The sequence below is a fragment of the Rhinichthys klamathensis genome, unplaced genomic scaffold, assembly GCF_029890125.1.
Source record: "Rhinichthys klamathensis goyatoka isolate OS25496 unplaced genomic scaffold, OSU_Roscu_1.1 h1tg000029l_1, whole genome shotgun sequence".
NCBI classification, from domain to species: Eukaryota; Metazoa; Chordata; class Actinopteri; order Cypriniformes; family Leuciscidae; genus Rhinichthys; species Rhinichthys klamathensis.
The window spans coordinates 5,104,731-5,125,830 of NW_026606579.1; the positions used below are offsets into that span (position 1 = coordinate 5,104,731).

Sequence of the window (21,100 nt, forward strand, 5' to 3'; positions counted from 1 at the left end):
GAGATGATCGCGTTTACCCGCGCGCCGCGCTGCCGTTTGAAATGAGGAGCTTAGTAGGCATAGAGCGATCTGTCACGCCACATCAAAGAGCGCCAAAACGCCATTTATTGTTTGAATTTCGTGATCAAATTGACAGAATTTGAAAGATTACACCTTGCTTATTATCGAAAGTAACAAAACACGGAGCTTGTTATTTGGTGTTAATGGTGGTTAGGCTACAAAACTGAATTTGTTGTGTACTGTACACAAGACATGAGGTCCATTGAGCCGGGCTGGGCGGGGCCGGGGTAGCAGGGGGCGCGGAGGGCCGTGTTCGGTACGCAATGAGAGTATCGCGATTCGAATCGTGTGTTCTGTATCGCGGTTTTTCGGTTCGAATATCGTTACACCCCTAGTGCGTATACACACGAGAGTTTGGGGTTAAGATTTTTTACTGTTTCTGAAAGAAGTCTCTTCTGCTCACCAAGGCTGTGTTTATTTGATCAGTAAAAACACTGAAATATTATTACAATTTAGAATAGCTGTTTATTTAGAATAGAATTTATTCCTGTGATCAAAGCTGAATTTTCAGCATCATTACTCCAGTCTTCAGTGTCTCATGATCCTTCAGAAATCACTCTAATATGAGGATCTGATGCTCAAGAAACATTTATGATTATTATCAGTGTTGAACACAGTTGTGCTGCTTCAGATTTACAGGAATATGATGTTAAAAAGACCTTTATAAATATAAAACAGGACTACTTTATGCAAATACTACTACTAATAATAATCATTATTAATAATAATAATAAAATTAAAAATAGCTTCTTATTATAACTATCATTGTAATATCTGAAATACCTACTCTTGTTATAGTTTTACTGCCATTTTTGAGTAAATTAATGTGTTCTTCCTGAATTAAAGTATTCATTTCTTTTGGGAAAAATAGTCTTTGCGACCCCAAACTCCTGAATGTTGCTGTTTTCCTGAAGTCCTCCTGGTTCAAGCGTTGTGTGTGTGTGTGTGTGTGTGCAGGTGCAGGAGGTGAACGTTCAGATGCAGAAGGAGAAGGAGGCCGAGATCCAGGCTCAGCAAGGGTCTCGCGGCGCTGAACACGCCAGCGGAGGAGGAGGAGGAGGACTGAACAACAGAGGCTGGAATGAGGAAGATCTGCAGCTGCTCATCAAAGCTGTCAACCTGTTTCCCGCCGGAACCAACGCCAGGTGAGTCTCCATGCTAACCATCCGTGTGGCAGATGGTGCGGATGATCCTGGTGTTCCTGACTGAGCTGTGCTGTGATTGGTTAGGTGGGAGGTGATCGCCAACTATATGAACCAGCACTCCAGCAGCGGGGCGAAGAGGACCGCCAAAGACGTCATTAATAAAGCAAAAACACTGCAGAAACTTGGTAGGTAACAGTTGTTTTATGGGCTTGACGTATGCTTAATTTGCTTAAAGAGGTCATATTATACCCTTTTACAAAGTCTTGATGTTTTCAGGCTCTACTAGAACAGGTTTTTTTCATACAATGTTGATTCCCCAGATTCCCAGTCTGTCAGTAACGCTCTGTTTAGTTCCTGTCTCTATGAAGCCCCACCTTCTGAAAAGCACACTGTGCTCTGATTGGTCGGCTGGATCAGTGTGTTGTGATTGGTCGAGCGCTTCGAGTGTTTGGGAAATGTCCCGCCCTTACCATAACCGCCAGTTTAACACACTACTAACTAACTCAACCAGGCCCCGCCCCTTTATTCTGCTCTTTAATTATTTAAACGAGGAATATTGTGACGTGTGCGTTCCCGGACGAAACTCAAGACTACAATGGAGGCGTTTCAGGAGTTCAGATATTGAGAATAACCCGTTTCCATGCTCAAACAGCAACATTACACACTAAAGAGAGATGATGTAAAAAGCATATGTCCTCTTTAATTTGAGACAGATCCTCACCAGAAAGATGAGATTAACCGAAAGGCGTTCGAGAAGTTTAAGAAGGAGCATTCAGCCGTTCCTCCTACCGTGGACAACGCTGTGCCGTCAGAGAGATTTGACGGTAAGTTGCCACAGTTCACACACTGCAAAAACAGTTCAGCGTTACAATACAAGCACTTCTCGTGTCCTGCAGCTCAGAGCGCCGAGGCCAACTCTGCACACTGGACCACGGAGGAGCAGAAGCTTCTGGAACAGGCCCTGAAGACCTACCCGGTGAACACCCCCGAGCGCTGGGAGAGGATCTCCGCCGCCGTGCCCGGGCGCTCCAAGAAGGACTGCATGAAGAGATACAAAGTAAGGCTTTTTTGGGCGTGAATGTTCAGCCAATGGGTTTTTTGTCAAATAATGACAAGAAAAAGAAACGAGCAATAACATATTAATCAGGTAGAATTGGAAGCTACCAATTGTTTTTCTTAATAAATATTACTACTAAAAATATATGTAGCATATATGATATAAAATCTGTGAGACACTCTTCTTATAATGCAAGTTTATTGTAAAAGCATTACACACTATTAAACAAATGAAACAAATATTAGAGGTAGAATAAGGTGCCAAGCACTAAAATAAGATCTTTTTAAATAATTATGTCGTGGGCCCAAATCCATTACATTTTTAAAACAGTAATATCCTATACTAATCTTGACAAACTATATATCATTTGAAAGCTTACAATCTCTAGTTTCCAATTCTCAAGTGATTGATTTTCAAAATAAATTACAGAGGAGCCATAATTTATCAATTTGCAACAAGAATATTTTCATACTCCTAAGGCGTGGTCAGACCGTTATTTTGAATTGGCAATGAACATGAAAATTATGAAAGAAGGGTAGAAACCTCAGTTTTGTTTTCATGCCAGGAGTTCAAAAGATAGCATCCATTCAATTATTTAGAAAAAAAGGTCTGAAAATGTTTTAAATATAAAGAAAAAAATAATAGATTCACCATTTGTGATGTGGCAGCGAGCTATAACGCACATACCTGTTCTTTTTGTGGTTCTGAGAGGTTGAATTCATATCAAAATCTGCCAAACTTCTCATATTACTTCTGAATAGGATGTCTACTTCATAAATTGTATGAAAATTGTGGAAATAATGGTTCATATCACTCTAAACACATATGGAAATGGAGGCGCCCTGATATGGGCAGTGATGGAGTCTGGTTGTCATCTAGTTAAAACACTTAAAGGGTTAATATGATTAACAACAATACAATTTAAAATATCTGAATAAAATAAATTGTTGTATTGCAAGCTAATTGCCAAAGCATTATTACCCAGAACAAATGAAAATGTTTTTTAATAATAAAATGTCAAATATCTAAATAATACTACTAATTATTATATAAATGTTATAATATTTGTAACACTTATTATAATAATGCAAGCTGATTGCTAAAGCATTGACACACAGAACAAATAATGACCAAAAAAAAGAAGAAAGAAGCAATAATGCCAATATTAATGCGACTGTTTTCTGTGTTTCTCAAGGAGTTGGTGGAGATGATAAAGGCTAAGAAAGCCGCCCAGGAGCAGGTCTCTGCTAAAAACAAAAAATGACAAACGTGCCACAGGGAAAGAAAACACACACACTCACACAAAACGTGGTCTTTTAACTTTATTGTGTTGTTCTTTATTTTATAATAAAATAAACATGGAAAAAAAAAAGCACATTAAGTTGTCTTATTTTGTGACTTCTGCAGACGGCGCACTGGTTCACTTCTCCGTCCTCACGGCCTCAACCAGTGCATGCCACTGCGGATCCGGTTATAGTCTGGAAGCTGCTCGATCGGACCTGCAAACACCAACAAGTGTTCGGTTATCAGTCATTTAGAGCAGCGCTTCTCCGGTCCTCTTATCCGACGCCTATTTCAGGTCATGTACTTAGACTAGCATTACAAGTTTCACATCGACCCTCGACAGGGCCAGTTGCATGAACAGCCATTATGTTAAGACTGTTTTAAAGGGATAGTTCACCCCAAAATGTAAATTCTGTCAGTAATGACTCTCCCTCATGTTGTTCAACCCCGTAAGACTTTCGTTCATCTTCGGAACACAAATTAAGATATTTTTGATTAAATCTGAGAGCTGGATCACTCCTCCATAGGCTTCTTAAGGGATCGAAACTGGCCGGCCCAAAAGACATTGTTAAAATAGTCCGAGTGACTACAGTGGCTCAACCTTAAGTTTATCAAGCGGCGAGAATACTTTTTGTGCGGAAAAACAAACAAAAATAACGACTTTATTCAACTATACATTTCCTTCTCTGTGAGCCGTGAAATTTCACGTAGTGAAACTGCGCAACAGGTTCTAGGTTGTACGTCACACGCATCACACACATGACCAGCGTCAGCCAATAGTGAGCCTGCGTGTGACGTACAACACAGAAGCGCTGCGCTGTTACACACGTGAACTCACTCGAGGCCCACAGAGAAGTAAATGAATAGTTGAATAAAGTCGTCATTTTTGTTTGTTTTTCGCGCACAAAATGTATTCTCGCCGCTTGATAAACTTAAGGTTGAGCCACTGTAGTCACTCGGACTATTTTAACGATGTCTTTCATAACTTGAACTATCCCTTTAAGTACTAGCATGAACAACTAGCGGTTAGTTAAGGGGGAATAAGCCTTACTTTTTAAGTATCAAATTTATACGTTTTTTTATCTAACTGACTTAAAACAGTTCGGAACAGTCTTAAAGAAATGTGATTAAATTGTAAAACTAGTCTTAGCAGTTTATGCAACCGGCCAGTTTAACAGCACTTAAGCTAGTCCAAGACTAAAATGCATGTTTGAGCTGTTTTAACAAAGCATATCTTTAAATATGTCAGTGCTGATTAGTGCTAACTGATTGCTAGTTTTTAAGACGGGCTGCGTCTGAAATCACACTCATAAGTACTTATTCTGAACAAGCACTAAAAAGCACATCCTATTTAGTATGAGTGTAATCTAGACTTCATTCGCCAAGTTGTCGTCATCACGTGACCTGCATCAGTTACGTCGCTTTACTACCATTCATAAACCCTCTTCCGTGGCCTCATGGGACAGACAATCTCATAGGAAGTAGTAGTTCATCCGGGTACTGTCTACCGACTCTTTTATGAGTACTGTGAATTCATACTACTTTTGTCTCATACTGTTTTTCACCCACTATATAGTAGGAAGTATGTGATTTGGGACGCAGCCACTGTTTATGCAACTGGCTCCTGGAGTCTCTACTAATGAGCTGATGAGTTGAACCAGGGGGCTGTTCCATAAATGAAGCTTAGAAAAGCGGGGATTAAACTCCAAAACCGGACTTGAATGAGCCTAACAAATAAGTTGGGGCTAAAGTGGTTCCATAAAAGGTAATTGAAGTTCACGCAATCTCACTAATTTGATCCTAGTCTAGATAATTGCGTGTGCACGCGTTTCTGAAGCAGCCATAGAGGTCGATCGTGGATCAAATCGATCCACCATCAAACAGCATATATTTTGTGCTGTTTTATGCGTTTGTGACATGTTTTTTTCCCTCTCAGTGCAAAAATGACATTTTACAGTTATATTCTCCATCTGTAAATGTTAGAAAGTCGTGCAAATGTATCCATTTTGCTGCTAATCTTCATTTTGAACCCAATAATTCTGACTAAAATATACATTTTGCTTGGAAAATTAATATGCAATATTTTATAACACTAGAAATATCTTCTAATTATAATAATTTCTCTTTAGGATGTTGGATATGTTGTAGTGAACTTCTAGCTCATTACACATAGATTTTATACTTCTAATAAAAAAAAGAAATTGAACAGAAGTAGCCTAATTCAGGGAAGATTTTTTTTAAGAAACTAAATGTATAAAGATACAAAATATAGTTTTGGGTATAGGACCTATGCTACTTTATAAAGATGAAATATACTTATTTAGAATGCTGAGAATTACAGCTTTTAATGCAATAATTTCTTTGAGAAAGCAAGAATCCCCAGTTTTAAATGAGTGGTTAGATTTAGTTTCTAAAGTACATTATGGAGAGGATAACATTAAATTAAGAACAAATGTATACATTTTGAAAAGATATGTGCAACTCTAAAATCAAAGAATATTCCATAAAATAAAGGAATATATATTGGCCTACATAACTACATTTTTATGTAACCTTCCCTTTGATTTCTAGTTATTTGTTATTTTATTTATTTACTTATTTAATATTGAATATTTGATATTTAAATAATATTACTTGAATAACTATTAGGAATTGTGTCATTCATTATAAGAGTTTGATATATGTGAATGTTATATTTTTATTAATATTTATTTATTGTTTTATTTATATGTATGTGTTGGTATTATCACAAAAGAAAAAAAAGTAGAAGGAAAAAAAAAAGGAATATTTATTGGGGGGAAATATGATGCCTTTAAAGGAACTGTCCATTTGTATAATTGTGTTAAATGTGTTCGAATTGAAAGACATAATAAAGTACATTATATATATATATATATATATATATATATATATATATATATATATATATATATATATATATATATATATATATATGAGACAGTGTAGAGAGAGAATTTTCTGATAACCGAGGCACTCCTTAATTAAAATGTCTTTATTACAAAAATGACATGTCCTAAACAGACAACTTTAAAACGCCTTATATATGTGTCTATATTGTAGCCTTATTTAAGTTGATTTCTGTATACTGTGTATTTATAAAGTCCAATAATGGTATTAGAGACTGTTAGTGGTAATATCATTGTGTTCTTGCCGGTCAGTGTTGAGGATCTGTGTAACAACTGAGGCTTAGCCTGGCAGTTAGCCTGCCCTGGACCAGGCTAGTTTCCCAGCATAAGTTGCCCGGGTAACTGAGTTTGAACTTTTTTAAGTTTGATTTATGAAACCGAATCTACCAAAAATAAGCCTGACTAACCGAAATAAGTCTGGCTTATACTCTAGGTTTATGGAACAGCCCCCTGGTGTGTTTAATTAGGGGAAGTATAAGGCCACGTTTACACGTACATGGTTATTTTGAAAAACGGAGACATTTCTCTTCGTTTACACGCAAATGGAGAATTCGCCTCTGAAAACGATTCTTTCTAAAAAAAACTCCGGCCAGAGTGGAGATTTTGGAAAACTTCGTTTGCATGTAAACTGAGAAAAACAGAGTTTACACTGCGTCAAAAGTGCGACCAAGTGTTTACATTTGGCTATGGATGCATTTATGTTAGTGCAAACCCTTTTCGTCTGTTTGCATTTGCAAATACAGCTGCTCTATTATGTCAAGGAGCTGTTGTTCCTATTTTGGGGATTCTGATTGGCTAACGTGGGCTTGAGCTTCTCGTTACACTGCCACCTACAGGTTTGGCATGCTCTTGACGACATTCGTGTAAACAAACACTTTTCAGAAAACTGACCGGTGTGCATGATTTTTATTTTTTTTTTGTTGGAAAACGGAGATTGAAATGCCCGTTTATGAAAATAGCCGGCCACGTGTAAACGTAGCCTAAAATATTTCATCATAACAGAGTTAAAGGTGGATACTCACCAACAGCTGCAATAGCAGGAGCTTTATTGTAGATGTATTTCATACACACGTCCTTGATGGTTGTGGCGTCTATGGCCTGAGGACAGAAGCATTAAGACTTAGGGTGTGTTCACACTTGTAATTCGGTTTGCTTGGTTAATTTGGTCCGGACCAAAACAAAAAAGTATTCCTGGTCCGCTTAGCGTTCACATTGGCATTTTTAACACCGAACCTAAAGGCATATATGTTCGAAACCTGATTGGTCGTCTTTTATGATGTATATTTTCCGACCGAACATCCAAAACAATGTTGTGTTCTGGGATAAATGCGCTCGCTGTATGTGCGTAGCCATATATGATGGTATTTTGACCAGTTGAGAACTCGTGGAGAGTTTATAAAATGTTAAAACGGGGGCAGGAATCCCTCCGTTACACAAACCCAGATCTTGAGCTTGAGCATTCTGGTTTATTTAGGGTCGCATGAGCCCTGAAAAGTGAAGCCAAAGCGTCTCGATCGCCCCCCCGGTGAACCCCACCTTTATGTGAGACCAACTAAACAATTAAATTACACTTCAAATATCTTTTTTCCAAAGATGGTTTCTGTCATTTACTGTAGTTTTTATCACGCTGATGTAATTTCAAGTGTTTGTTTTTAAAATAAGTTTGTTTTTAGTTAGGTATTTAATGCGGTGGTGTGACGCTGTGATTGACAGGTTCTCTGACCGAAGTAAGTCACTGAAGCACCAACTGACTTTTTTTCGGGATCTTCGGAGGACTGAGGAGATTGGAGCTTTAAATGTAATATCTACATTTCTATAATTAATTTTAAAAAGTGCAGGATTGTGTGCTTGCGATTGATTCTGTGAGAGTGAGGGCGGGGCCTTGATTTCACGGCTTTACTTCCTGCTCACGACTGCGCAGGTCTGGTCCCGAGATCGCTTCTGCGCAGACTCAAGTCCCGAGATGTCAGCGCCATATCGGGACACTGGCGGCTTCACTTCTGACCAATGGAAGAGAGCGAAGGGGCGTCGTCCATCTTTTTTTACAGTCTATGGTTGTGACATGTCTAGTTTACATGACTTTGGTCCGTCTTGCGCTCATATTTCATTCGAACCGCACCAGAGTTCATTTGGAAGTGGATCGAGACTCATCTTTTCAGCGGTACGGTCTCGGTCCGCTTGTTTGGTGGCACCAGAGTTCGGATGGCAGCGTTTACAATGAACCGCACTAATAGAGCAATCGCACCAGGGTTCGTTTTAATCCAACCAAACATGCCAAGTGTGAACACACCCTATTTGAACAGTAACCGTTTCTCATGGGACGTAAGGTGAATTCTTTTTTTTTTTTTGTGTGTGTCGTAATTTATTTGCTGTCTGAAATCAAAATCCAAGTTTAAAAGAAGGAAACAATCCAAAAGTCCTTTTGTAAATTCTTTTTGACCACTGCCAAGCACCGTACGCTAACTGTTGTGCGTTGCAGTAAAGTGCACGTATTTTAAATGGTAATATTTGTAAAACTGAAATGATGGTACCTATTAAGTCATTTAAACTTTCAAAATGGGTCATTATTATGGTATGCAATACATTTTTGGTAACACTTTGCAATAAGGTCTCATTTAAGTAAAGGATAATGTACATCCAGCCAGTGGTTCTCTCATAATACCCCACGACCGGGTCTTGATCAGCCTGAAGGGGTTTATTATGAGAACCACCGGCTGGATGTACATTATCCCGTTAATTACACGGCTACTTACCACATAAGTAAATAATTAGACACGAAATATTGATCTGAGTTTAAATATTTTATTAGGTCTTTAAACGCAAAGCTTGCGCGGAAAGTTCAAACTAAACGGACATTTAAGAGATACGATAAGTCATTCATATCACTATACAGCATTTCACCAAAAAAAAAATTATGGGGATAAGATATATTGATTTCAGATTAAACCGTTTTAAAATCGTACCTGTTTGTATCACATAATAGTCACAAGATGGCAGCAGCGTTTGTATGAAACGAGAAAGCGAGTCCACGATACTGGATGGCATAATTAAATAACTACACAATATTAATTCGACTGAGTTTTATTATTTTATTAGCTCACCAAACGCAAAACTTTCATGAAAAACAGTTCCTAGCAGGCGTATAGCACTGCTGACTTTGTTTCTGTTTTGAGCGGTTGTTATATGGGAATAACACACTGCTGGATGGCGCTATTGACCAATCAGAATCAAGTATTCCACAGAGCCATGTAATAACATTAGATGATGCATTAGTTAACGTGAACTAATTATGATCAATATTTTTTTTAGAGCGTCTATTAACTTTTGTTAATGTTCGTTAAATGCATTTGTTCATGTTATTTCATAGTGCATTAATGTTAAGGCCTTGCCTAGAAATGATCTAACTCAAATTAACGTATTTCATGAGGCCCTGAACATGTAATTTTTGTTAAACTTTTAATAAATTGTTGCTAAATTGTACAAGTTTCATGACTTCCACTAATAAGACTAAATTACTAAATTTAACCAGTACAATGGAGTCCACATCTTTTAAAATGGAATCCATAAAAATTAAAACAGAATGAAATAAATCCACCATGAATAAATCACCATCCGAGTAATGTAAAGGTGCAAATGTAATTTTACAGACATCCCAATGAGAAATAATTCCCGTCCGAATAGGGATAAAGCGCTGAACTCTTGAGAAACGCATTTAAAAGTGGGTCAAACGTCAGCATGTTTGTTTACTCACATCTATTCTGGCCTCCAGCTCGTGCAGGGGAATCCTGCGACTGTAACACAGCATCTGCCGCCCGATGTCCTCACAGATGGGAGTGGATCCTAGACGAGACAAACACTTTAAAGTCACCATTAAATCAAAATCGACAGGTTTTGTTTTTTACTGCAGTCATTTTTATGATTCATCTGTGTCATAATCCGAATAACTTCCCCTCCCTTTTGCAGCTCATTTCTCTGATGATGAGGGCAGGGCAATCTGTCACTCACATGAGATCAGCCAATAGCAAACCACAACCATCCAATCAATTCCCCACAGAATCAAAATGAAGCCCCGCCCTAAATTTGTTCTTGTTCAAGAAGCCGTTTCACACGGATATACGTCACAATAGGGAACAAAAGACTAAGGCCTTCTCCACATGGACACGGTTATTTTTATAACCGGAGTTTTTCCTCCTGTGTTCAAAAAAAAAATCCCGTCCACACATGCTCTGTTTAAAAAAAATCTCCGTCTACATGAAAACGCAAAAACACGCTATCAAGCGCTGTCAAGAGCATGCCACACCAGCAGGCAGCGATACAACCCTAACCGTAAAGCCACGTTGGCCAATCAGAAGCCTAACAAAAAGTTATAACCGGTTCCGGTAGGCGGATAACGGCGCACACTCTGACGTCGCAAGGCAAAACCCCCGGTTTCACTGTCTACTCGACAACACTGTAACCGGCGTTTCTGAAAATCCTCACCCTGGCAGGGGTTTTCAAAAATGTTCGGTTTCAGTGACCTGACACTGCGTTTTCGTGTGCCGTGTGGACAAGGCCTAACGCATCGAGTTTCATGACTTAAACCAGCTCTACATGTGCGTTCGTGATTTATGTGACGCTACACTTACCGTCCAAGTGAAGCAGCATGTTTGTCTTCAGCAAGTTTTTAGCTCGGTTCACTTCGCTTTCAGTCACGCTCGTACACAGAGACATCCTAAAGCAAACCGTGTGTTAATTACTCATCCGTGCTTTCAGCTCAACAGAGAAGCCGAGTAAAGTCAAGCTCTCACCATTCCAGCTGAGTGAAGCGCATCATCTCGTCGACGGTTCCCGGCTCGCACACCATGTAAAGCCCCCACAGACCTGTATCTGTGTAGCAAGTGTTAAAGGACTGGAAGCTGTGGCACAAGTTGCCCTGACATGCCATCTGTGCCAGTTTACTGGACAAGTTCTACGAGAAAACGAAGTCTGGTTAGTTGACTTACATGATTTTTTTTCCAGTGTAAAGTGAGTTTAGTGAGAGCATCTTACCATCCCGCCACCGAGGGACCGATCCCAGTTCCCAATGAGCGTATTTGCCACCATTAGAGGAATAGTGTCTGGATGTGACCAGCCGACAGCCTCAACGGCAATGGCTATATGAGCCAGAGGCATCTTATCATCTCGGACACGAATCTGTAAGGAATTAAGAGCAGAACACATAGGACCTATTATGCATTGTTGTGTTCAGGCTCTACTAGAACAGGTTTTCCTGCTTGAATGTTGATTATTTTCCTCATATTCTCTATAGTTGCGGCTCCTCTCTTCCCAGTCTGTCAGTAACGCTCTGTTTAGTTCCTGTCTCTCTGAAGCCCCTCCTTCTGAAAAGCACACTGTGCTCTGATTGGTCGGCTGGACCAGTGTGTTGTGATTGGTCGAGCGCTTCGAGCATGTTTGGGAAATGTCATAAAGTGATATAATATAGCAAATCTCAACTGCCTGATTTTTTTTTATTTCGTCGCAAAATGTAATATCGACCAGCTCTTTATATAGTTAGATCCAACTTTATCTGCATACATACAGTCAAGTCATGTGACCTTCATTTATATAGCGCTTTTAACAATATAGATTGTTTCAAAGCAGCTTTACAGTGATAATAGGAAATTAAAGTAACAGATTGTTTTGGCTTTACAGCAGCTTTAGAATAAAGTTACCATAAATAACATGGTTATTAAAGGTGCATTGCGCAACTTTTCATGTTAAAAATACCTGTTTTTCTATCCTATACATGCTTAAAGAACTGCCTGATGGGCTGAATGAGCCCTTCTCTGCGCACTGAGATTGCCTCTATAATCCTGTACAGTAAAATATATAAGAGGGATTCGGGCTCGAATTTGAGACTGGGCGTGACGTCATGCGCGTTCACGCTCACCAGGCTATGTCTCGCAGGTTTGTGTATTCGCCGGCGCCGCCATTCTCCGCATCAGCGAAGACAACTCGTGCGTCAAAGGTAGAAGATGGATTCAAAGAGACTGGCTTGTAGTCCATTCCAAACCCCAATGCAAACTCCACGTAAAGTAAAGAAAAGAGTGCCACCAAAAGGTCCAAATTGGAGTCAGACAGGCGTCGGAGTAAGACGAGAGTCAACCTCGGGAAGGCATTCAACAAATGGAGAGATCTCCGGTCTGCTCTTGGTCTCAAACGGGATCCTCAGTTGGCTTTCTTCTTGATAAAACAGTAAGATATAGCCCAGTCTCTAATGTTTGATACGGCCAATCTATGTATGACAACAAATGACGATGCGTAAAATGTGTAATGCTTTAGCGTAAGCTAGATACATGTATAATCAGAATTGGTTTTACTACCATTGTTAGTGAACAGTTTCATAAACTAGGAATTGTGTTCGGAAGAATAGTACAACATGAAACATAAAACATATCCAATAAAAGATGCGTGTGGTCCATGAGCGTGCACAACTCTGGTTGCAGTTTCGCTTGTCGCCAGAGGGGGCGTAGTTCTGCAAAAACTCAGAGACTTGCGTTTTGCACCTTTAAATTAGGGGCCGCTAACACGACAGAGTTTTAACTGAAATCAGAAAACTTTTAATGTGTTCTGGCCGTTCATTTGTACGACAACAGTGTTTGGTCGGTTTTTTTGAAAAAAATGTTAAAAACTATCATCTCCATGTAAACTTCAAAAACATGAATCTATGAAAACGGCGACGGCGTGCATATGCCTATCACGTGTTTAGTCCATAGGTATGCGCGTTTTAAATATATATATGCGCAGGTGCGTAATCCTTCTTTACAAATTTACCTCATCAAGTCAAGTCAGTATACTAGCATAAGCGATATGTACAATATAGCAAATCTCAACAGCTTGATTGTCACACAATGTAACTATTATCCACCTCTAATCACTATAAGGCAGCAGGGCTCGAGACTAACGGCGTCCTATCGTCCTGGGGACGATAGAAAATGTGTTTAGGACGAACAGAAATATTTTCCAGGACGCCTACAGGACGAAAAACATTTTTGTATGTGTGTTCATTTATTACTAGCCTATTAGGCTAACTTCTTATGCCAAATGCCAAAATTAACCGACCAAGCGCTGACTACAACGGAGCGCGTCTTCTCATGCTGTTACTATAGTTACTATCACTGGCCGGCTACTCACCCGGAGACTTGTTCCGCGGTACATCTATCAAATGGCTTAATGACATCGCAAATATGTTGCGCTGGTTAAACAACGGATATTCAATGAATAAAAAATAGACAAATGTTAGATAGTGACGATTTAGGAAGAGATCCAGTCAGAGATGTCCTGCGTTTGTGGTAGATGCGCACATTTGTATTAACGTGCTTATCTACCCAGCGGCACACGAGTTGGCATGCACTGCATGTCTCATAAAACGTTAAAACATGTAAACGTCTGGGAGAATGAGTAGAGCGCACATATATCTGAATAAGAGTGACGACGCAAAAAAAAGCTCTATTCGGTGCGGTTTTCTGTGCGCACACACGACCGAAGCGTCCAGCCATAGACACAATACAGCACGCGAGGACTGAATTTAGCTCTCTTTCGTGTCTGAATGGACAAAAAACACACAACATTATGTCTAAATGTCCGTTTTGGAGAGTATTAACTTAAACTATGTCGGTTATGTCTTAAACAGTTGTGAGTGTATCGGATGTGCATCAGTGGATTTGGATCAGCATGTCATTGGACATGATCCGACGTCTTAAAGTGACAGTGGGCAATAAACCTAATGCGGTCTGTGTCCTTAATATTGATCAAGCAACAAAAGAAAAAGAGAAAATCATTCACTGCTCGTTAATAGCTTTAATAAGGATTCATTATATTTAATTCATTCAAATAAATATGTCTGCTGCTTGAAAAAATAAAGAATGATGTATGCAAGTTAAAAAGAATGCATATATCATTAATTGGAAAGAAGACTGTTCTATTCTAGGAAAAGTGGTTTTATTTAATTTTAAGATATTTTTTTTAAGTCACAGTAGTTAAATCTGTATCTGTATTGCATGTTCAAACTTTAAAATCATTCATATTAACAGGTTAATGTTTTCTCCGGCACAAAGACCTCAGTCAGTACAAAGACTGAGACAGAGACAGATTTTTTCCCCAAATTCTGTGTTCTAGACTAGAGAAGTCATATTACACTTTTTAAAGCCCTTTCTCTTAATAACACATTTCCAGATGATCAGCTATGACACATTACCACTTTGAGAAGTAGTCACCAGTATTTATTTGTTATTGTTTAATCCAACCATGTAAAAAAAAAAAAAGGAAAAAAAAAAAGATTTGTTCTGCATGAATACAAAAAAGCATTTAACTCCTTTTATTTTTTATTTAATCTGTTTTTTACCTATTTACAGATAACTACTTTGAATGGAGCTAACTAAATATTATAATATATATCATAAACACTTTAATGGTGTTTTTATTATGTGACTAACAACTAACAACTATAGATGATAATAAAGTACAGAAACAACATTTTTATTTTGGGACGGTTGACATTCACTTTAGGACGGTTCAAATTGTTTATCAGGACGGTTTCAGGACGGAGGTGAAAAAAGTTAGTCTGGAGCCCTGTAAGGCAGTAAGATATTATAAACATTAACATCATGATTTTCAGTAAATCTGCTTTGAAACAATGTGAGTGAAAAGCGCACGAAACATAACCTGTGTGTAATAATAACCATTAATCTGAATTATAATTCTGTTAGTGTAAATAATGATGTGTTTACCTCACTCCCGGTGAAATGGCAGTGCAGTAAAGTCTCTCCACTGTATCTGGCCGGCAGCTTTCCAAAATGAAACTTGGCCAAATCAATTAACTCATTATGTGACACTCCTTAAAGACAGAAAAACAATACTGGCTTACTAATGGTCAGAATCTGTGCCAGTAACTAATGTCAACAATTAAACCAAAGGAAATGACTTACATGAATATGTTCAGTGATGCTGAGCTACAGTGGCCGCATCCGAAATCACATACTTCCCTACTGTATAATAGGTGAAAAACTGTACAGTATGTGACAAAAGTATGTCTGAATTCACAGTACTCATAAAAGAGTCGGCAAAAAGTACTTGGATGAACTACTACTTCCTGTGAGATTCTGAAGTGACATACGATGGACACTTTACTATCCCATGAGGCCACGGGAGAGGGTTTGTGAATGCCAGTGAAGCGAATGGTAGGTTACAATGTAGTACGTTCAGATTATACACGCATTCTTACTATATAGAACATACTTTTTTAGTGCTCGCAAAGTACTTATTCAAAACAAGTATGTGATTTGGGACGCAGCCACTGTTTCTGTTGCTTTACCTCCGGCTGCGGCTAATACAATTCGTGGCCCCTTGTAGTGTGTTGTAATGTATTCGACCAGATCCCCTCGATTTATAGTTCTGAAAAGAAAATATCAAAATTAGGAACATCAGATTCTTCATACTGTTTTAAAGGACAATTCTGGCGCAAAATAAACCTAGGGGTTAATAACACATGGGTACCGAGTCGACCGTTCTCTGGGATGCGTTTTCATGATAATTGAATTTACCCAGTTTTAGCTCGAACCACAGATTAGCTTATAACGCTAGTATATAGGGCGTAGAGTAAGTAAAAATAAAAATCGTTAGTTAATACCACTAACAAGGCTCAAAATAGCCCCGCACTAACACGGTAGCATAATGAGGGTCCCTACATGCGAACCGAACTGTCTTAAAGGGGTCATCGGATGTCCATTTTCCACAAGTTGGTGTGATTCATTAGGGTCTTCATGTAAAGTTTGTAATATACTTTGCTTAAAATTTCTCAATGATTGTGTAAAACAACACCCGTTTTAACTCCTCATAAACAGCGGTGTTCACAGCGACCCGTTTCAGTGCATGTCTTCTTTTATATGATAATGAGCAAGTGGATAGGATAGGAGAAAGGATAAAAAAAGGAGTGAATGGATTTTTTCATTGTATGGTGGTTGTGTCCACACCTAGCGTGCCGCACAAGCCCTGAAAAGTGAAGCCAAAGCGTCTTGATCGCCCCCCCGGTGGCCGGTCCCAGTATAGCTCATAAACCCCGCCTCCCCGTATTATTCAACAGCACGTGAGACCAACTAAACAATTAAATTACTTCAAATATCGTTTTTCCAAAGATGGTTTCTGTCATTTACTGTAGTTTTTAATCACGCTGATGTATTTTCAAGTGTTTGTTTTTAAAATAAGTTTGTTTTTAGTTAGGTATTTAATGCAGTGGTGTGACGTCATGATTGACAGCTTTGACTCTGAGCGAAGTAAGTCACAGAAGCACCAACTGACTTTTTTTCAGGATCTTCGTAGGACTGAGGAGATTGGAGCTTTAATTTTAATATCTAAATTTCTATAATTAATTTTTAAAAAGTGTAGGGGCGTGTGCTTGAGATTGATTCTGTGAGAGTGAGGGCGGGGCCTTGATTTCACGGCTTTACTTCCTGCTCACGACTGCGCAGGTCTGGTCCCGAGATCGCTTCTGCGCAGACTCAAGTTCCAAGATGTCAGCGCCATATTGGGACACTGACGGCTTCAGGTCTGACCAATGGAAGAGAGCGAAGGGGTGTCGTCCATCTTTTTATACAGTCCACACACTGCAAAGACACATTTATATGCAAAGACCATATAAAAGTGAATTTTGGTTCCGATGACCCCTTTAATTTTAAAGCAGCACTAAGTAGGAATTCCGTTTTTGTCAAACAGCGACCCCTAGAGTCGATGTGGAGTACTTGTACTGTCGTGAATAGCACTCACGCAGAGATGGCTCGCACTCACGGCCGGATCCCCTCCCCCTGTACACCGGTACCTGTTCAGTAGGATGGACGCTGTAACGAGTGGAAATAAGGTATGGCCCCTTTAAGAGCTGCGCGCGCCCTGTTTAACTGTCGGCAGTCTGTATTGTATGTGCGCCTCGAACACCACATGTATACGGCGCCGGGTTATTTCTGTTTGATGCTCATTTTATCAGATCTGTTTTTTGCCGTAAAGCAATTCGTTACCTCGCGAGACCTGATATCACACGATACTTCCTAACACTTTTGGGCGGCCCGCCGGCCCAAAGTTGCAAGGGTGGTTTTGCGGCTCACAGGCACCAGGGGGGTGCGAGACGACCACCATTCAACACGAAATCAGTACTATAAACATTACAATGACTCCAAAGCTGTTCGGTTAAGGTAAAAAAGTTACTTAGTTCACCTTTAATCAACTGGCGAAAGTATGGTGATATCTAAAATTTGTACCCTGTTGTTCACACCTTAATTGAAGACGTAAACTAGTGACACATACTTGATGTTCTCCGAAGGGCCCAGGATGGTTCTCCCGAGAGGTGTTTCCTGATAGGCTGTAGCGTGCAGGTAATCGAAGACCACTTCCTGTAGGTTGGTCTCCACTTCCTGCATTTCTCTGAGAATAACTCCACGCTCTCGCTCGATCTCCGCTTCTCCCAGCGTGCTGTTCTGGATGATGTCAGCCAGGATTTCCACCGCTGGGAACAGAGACTGATTTACAGCTCACCCATAATGCTGTTCTGCCTGTCACGACGGACTGGTGTTTGGTGTTTACCTCGGGGCAGATCTTTGGTGAAAGCTTTAGCGTAGTACACCGTCTGCTCTCGAGAGGTGTAAGCGTTCAGATGAGCGCCCATATTCTCGATCTCCAGTTCCAGGTCGAGCTGTGACCTCTTCCTGGTGCCCTGAAACAATTCAATGATTTCTGTATTAAATTGTACTAAACTGTTTTTAATATTTAGACAGAATTTTGCAACTCATTTCTCTTACCTTAAATGCCATGTGCTCCAGGAAGTGGGCCGTGCCATTATTGCTCTCATTTTCATACCGGCTCCCAGCATCAATCCACAGACCAACCTGGATCATGTGATTGCAATTTAGATATTATGATTATTTATATTTACTCGCCCTCACGGGACTTGTTTTTAAATCCTTCTCAAAAATCCTTTTCATTAGTATTTGTTATATTTGTCTGGTAACACTTTATTTTGATGGTCGACTACTCCCATTGAGACATTCTGTTGACTATAAGTCAAGTCAAGTCAAGTCAAATATATTTATATAGCGCTTTTCACAATACAGATTGTATCAAAGCTGCTTCACAGTATCAATCAAAACAACTTAACAGTGTTTGTTTATTACTGGAAAAAGACATCCAAGTTTGGTAGAGCTGATCAGTGGTATGATGGGTCATTTAATTTGAATATCCCCAACTGAACAAGCCAAAGGCAACAGCGGCAAGGAACCGAAAAACTCCATCAAGTGACCCGATGGTGTCCTAAAACTCCATCAGATGACCCAATGGAGAAAAAAAAAACCTTGGGAGAACCCAGGCTATTAAGTGTCCATTTCATTAATTTAACATATTTAATACTAGGGGCATCCAAATTATTTGACATAGGCCTATTTGAATTTTTTTTTTTTTAAGTAACGCAATAGTTACTTTCTCTGGTAATTAGTTACTTTTATAATGATGTAACTCAGTTACTATTTGTGAGAAGTAACTAGTAACTATAACTAATTACTTTTTTTAAGTAACATGCTCAACACTGCATATAATGTGTTAATTGACATGTAACGAGAGTTAGTTGACATATAATGTGTGTTAATTGACATGTAACGAGTGTTAGTTGACATATAATGTGTGTTAATTGACACGTAACGAGTGTTAGTTGATATAAGTGCAATGTTATAATCAAAAACATAAAGAGGACCATCAAAATAAAATGTAATCATTTGTATTATCTACTACTTATACATTTCTATCTACTATTTACACATTTAATTCACAGTCTAAGTAGCTGACCAAGTTTACATCATACTGCAAATTGTATTCTGTATATAATGGTGTATATGACGAATAAATATCTTGAATCTACTCCTTTTCCTATTCTCCTATTCTTTTTTATGGAATATTGCAGCAGTGTGCATTATAAATTATTTATCAGTATTTATCCATTATTTTAATTATTTTTAAGTCATGAGCCTCAATCTTCAAATCAAAATAACTTCCCCTCCCTCTTGGAGCGACATCTCTTCTCTTCTCTGATGACAAGGGAGGGACAACCTGTCACTCACATGACATCAGCCAATAGCAAACCACAACCATCCAATAAATTCTCGTTTGAGAAGCCGTTTCACTCAGATATCACAATTGTGAAGAAAAGACTAGCACAACTTCAGTTCCATGCGGACTTTAAGTTGTGACACTACAATATGCAACAAATGCATTATGACATTTTCTCTAGTTTCAATGAAATAAACTAAATCGTTTGGATCTTTTGTTAATCGTATCATTATTTCAGACACTGCCGTGTGGCTCCTCCCTCAAAAAAGAGACATCACCAAATGTCCCAGTTTGAGAATTTTTTTTTTTTTTTTTAAACAACACTAATAAAATTGCCTTTCTAATTTTAATGTTTAATAATCAAATTCATCAGACACCTGGCTGAGATTGAAATCTCAAGCTCACTTAGATGTGAGGGTTAACTTACCGTGCATGTGGACAGGCCAGAATCTTCAGATGCCACCCTGAGCCCGTTATCAAGGGTCGTGACCTTCGTCTCAGGTACATTTAAAACCACGTGACTGACAGCCTGAGTGGAGCCAGTCTGAAACACAGACAACACTTTAAAGCATGTTATATACACACGATTTACTGAGCAGCATATAAAAGGTAAATAGCAAAACGGATTTGAGTGGTAATAAAATTAAATGTTTGAGTAAAGTCTTCTCCCCCCTTCATATTATGATGCAAGTTTGCATCATTGAGACCAGGGTTCATACCACAGTCTCAGCCTGGCTGTTTAAAACGATTTCGAGGACTTAATTTTCAATATTTCGACATTTTAAATGACATTAATGTTGTGTTTGTAATCTCTTACCCTCTTGCTGACTGTTGTGTTCAATAAATTCTTTATAAAGTGTCTCCCGGCTGCGCCGAAACGCTGCACGGACGCCGCCATGATGTTTACTGACCGACTGGATGACGTTGTTGAAAAGACGAGTTCCGATTGGACAGAAGAACACTTACGTCATGCGTTATTCAACGCAGCTGCGTCACACAAGATTAATTATGATAATTTTATAATAACTTAGGTCACATGAATAAGCGCTATCATCCCTTCCAGTTTGACCCTGTTATTCTTACGCCGTCTAGTGGAGAAATTTAAAAATGCAGGATAAGTTCACTTATTTGACCATCAGATGGCAGCTCTGAGTAAAAGATAAAAATACACATACGCCAACTTCACGTGATATGTTAACGTTAATTGCATTTATTTGGCACTTGAAGCGATTTATCATCATTAATAATATAAGATGATTTAAAATTGGTATTTGACACAAGCATCTGTCATAGACTTAACTATCACTAAGTCTGACTATCACTTTTTCAAAACTGAAAATATATGTTGTATATTTTTGTCATTGTGCATATTAAGCTTGTGTTAGTGTCATATTTATCTGGCTAGTTAAAAAAAAAAAATGGAATTACCATTGTGTATGAAATGTGCTAAATAAATAAACTTGCCTTGGATATGCCCTTTCTAAACTGCCTGAATGTGTTTTGTACTTTTAATAAAAGTTTCATAATCA

The 21,100-nt window shown here is 38.8% G+C and overlaps 2 protein-coding genes across 2 annotated transcripts in view; one reads left to right on the plus strand and one right to left on the minus strand.

The window, feature by feature from the left end:
* dnajc2 (DnaJ (Hsp40) homolog, subfamily C, member 2) overlaps positions 1 to 3,569 on the plus strand; it is a 22,098-nt gene extending 18,529 nt beyond the window's left edge. The window contains exons 13-17 of the mRNA XM_056245364.1: positions 1,018 to 1,205; positions 1,290 to 1,390; positions 1,919 to 2,029; positions 2,102 to 2,262; positions 3,458 to 3,569. Of these exons, the coding sequence (XP_056101339.1) occupies positions 1,018 to 1,205; positions 1,290 to 1,390; positions 1,919 to 2,029; positions 2,102 to 2,262; positions 3,458 to 3,526 (630 nt within the window). The 3' untranslated portion in view covers positions 3,527 to 3,569. The remainder of the gene's footprint in view (positions 1 to 1,017; positions 1,206 to 1,289; positions 1,391 to 1,918; positions 2,030 to 2,101; positions 2,263 to 3,457) is intronic.
* On the minus strand, positions 3,560 to 20,581 carry pmpcb (peptidase, mitochondrial processing subunit beta). Its single transcript, XM_056245365.1, has 13 exons — positions 20,389 to 20,581; positions 19,999 to 20,115; positions 18,275 to 18,361; positions 18,060 to 18,189; positions 17,784 to 17,982; positions 15,805 to 15,884; positions 15,221 to 15,327; positions 11,502 to 11,645; positions 11,261 to 11,421; positions 11,099 to 11,184; positions 10,225 to 10,313; positions 7,496 to 7,571; positions 3,560 to 3,761 (listed from the first exon to the last, which is right to left on the minus strand). The coding sequence occupies exons 1-13, from the start codon at positions 20,467 to 20,469 to the stop codon at positions 3,697 to 3,699; spliced, it is 1,422 nt and encodes a 473-aa protein (XP_056101340.1). The 5' UTR covers positions 20,470 to 20,581; the 3' UTR covers positions 3,560 to 3,696.
* Between the last annotated feature and the right edge of the window lie 519 nt (positions 20,582 to 21,100).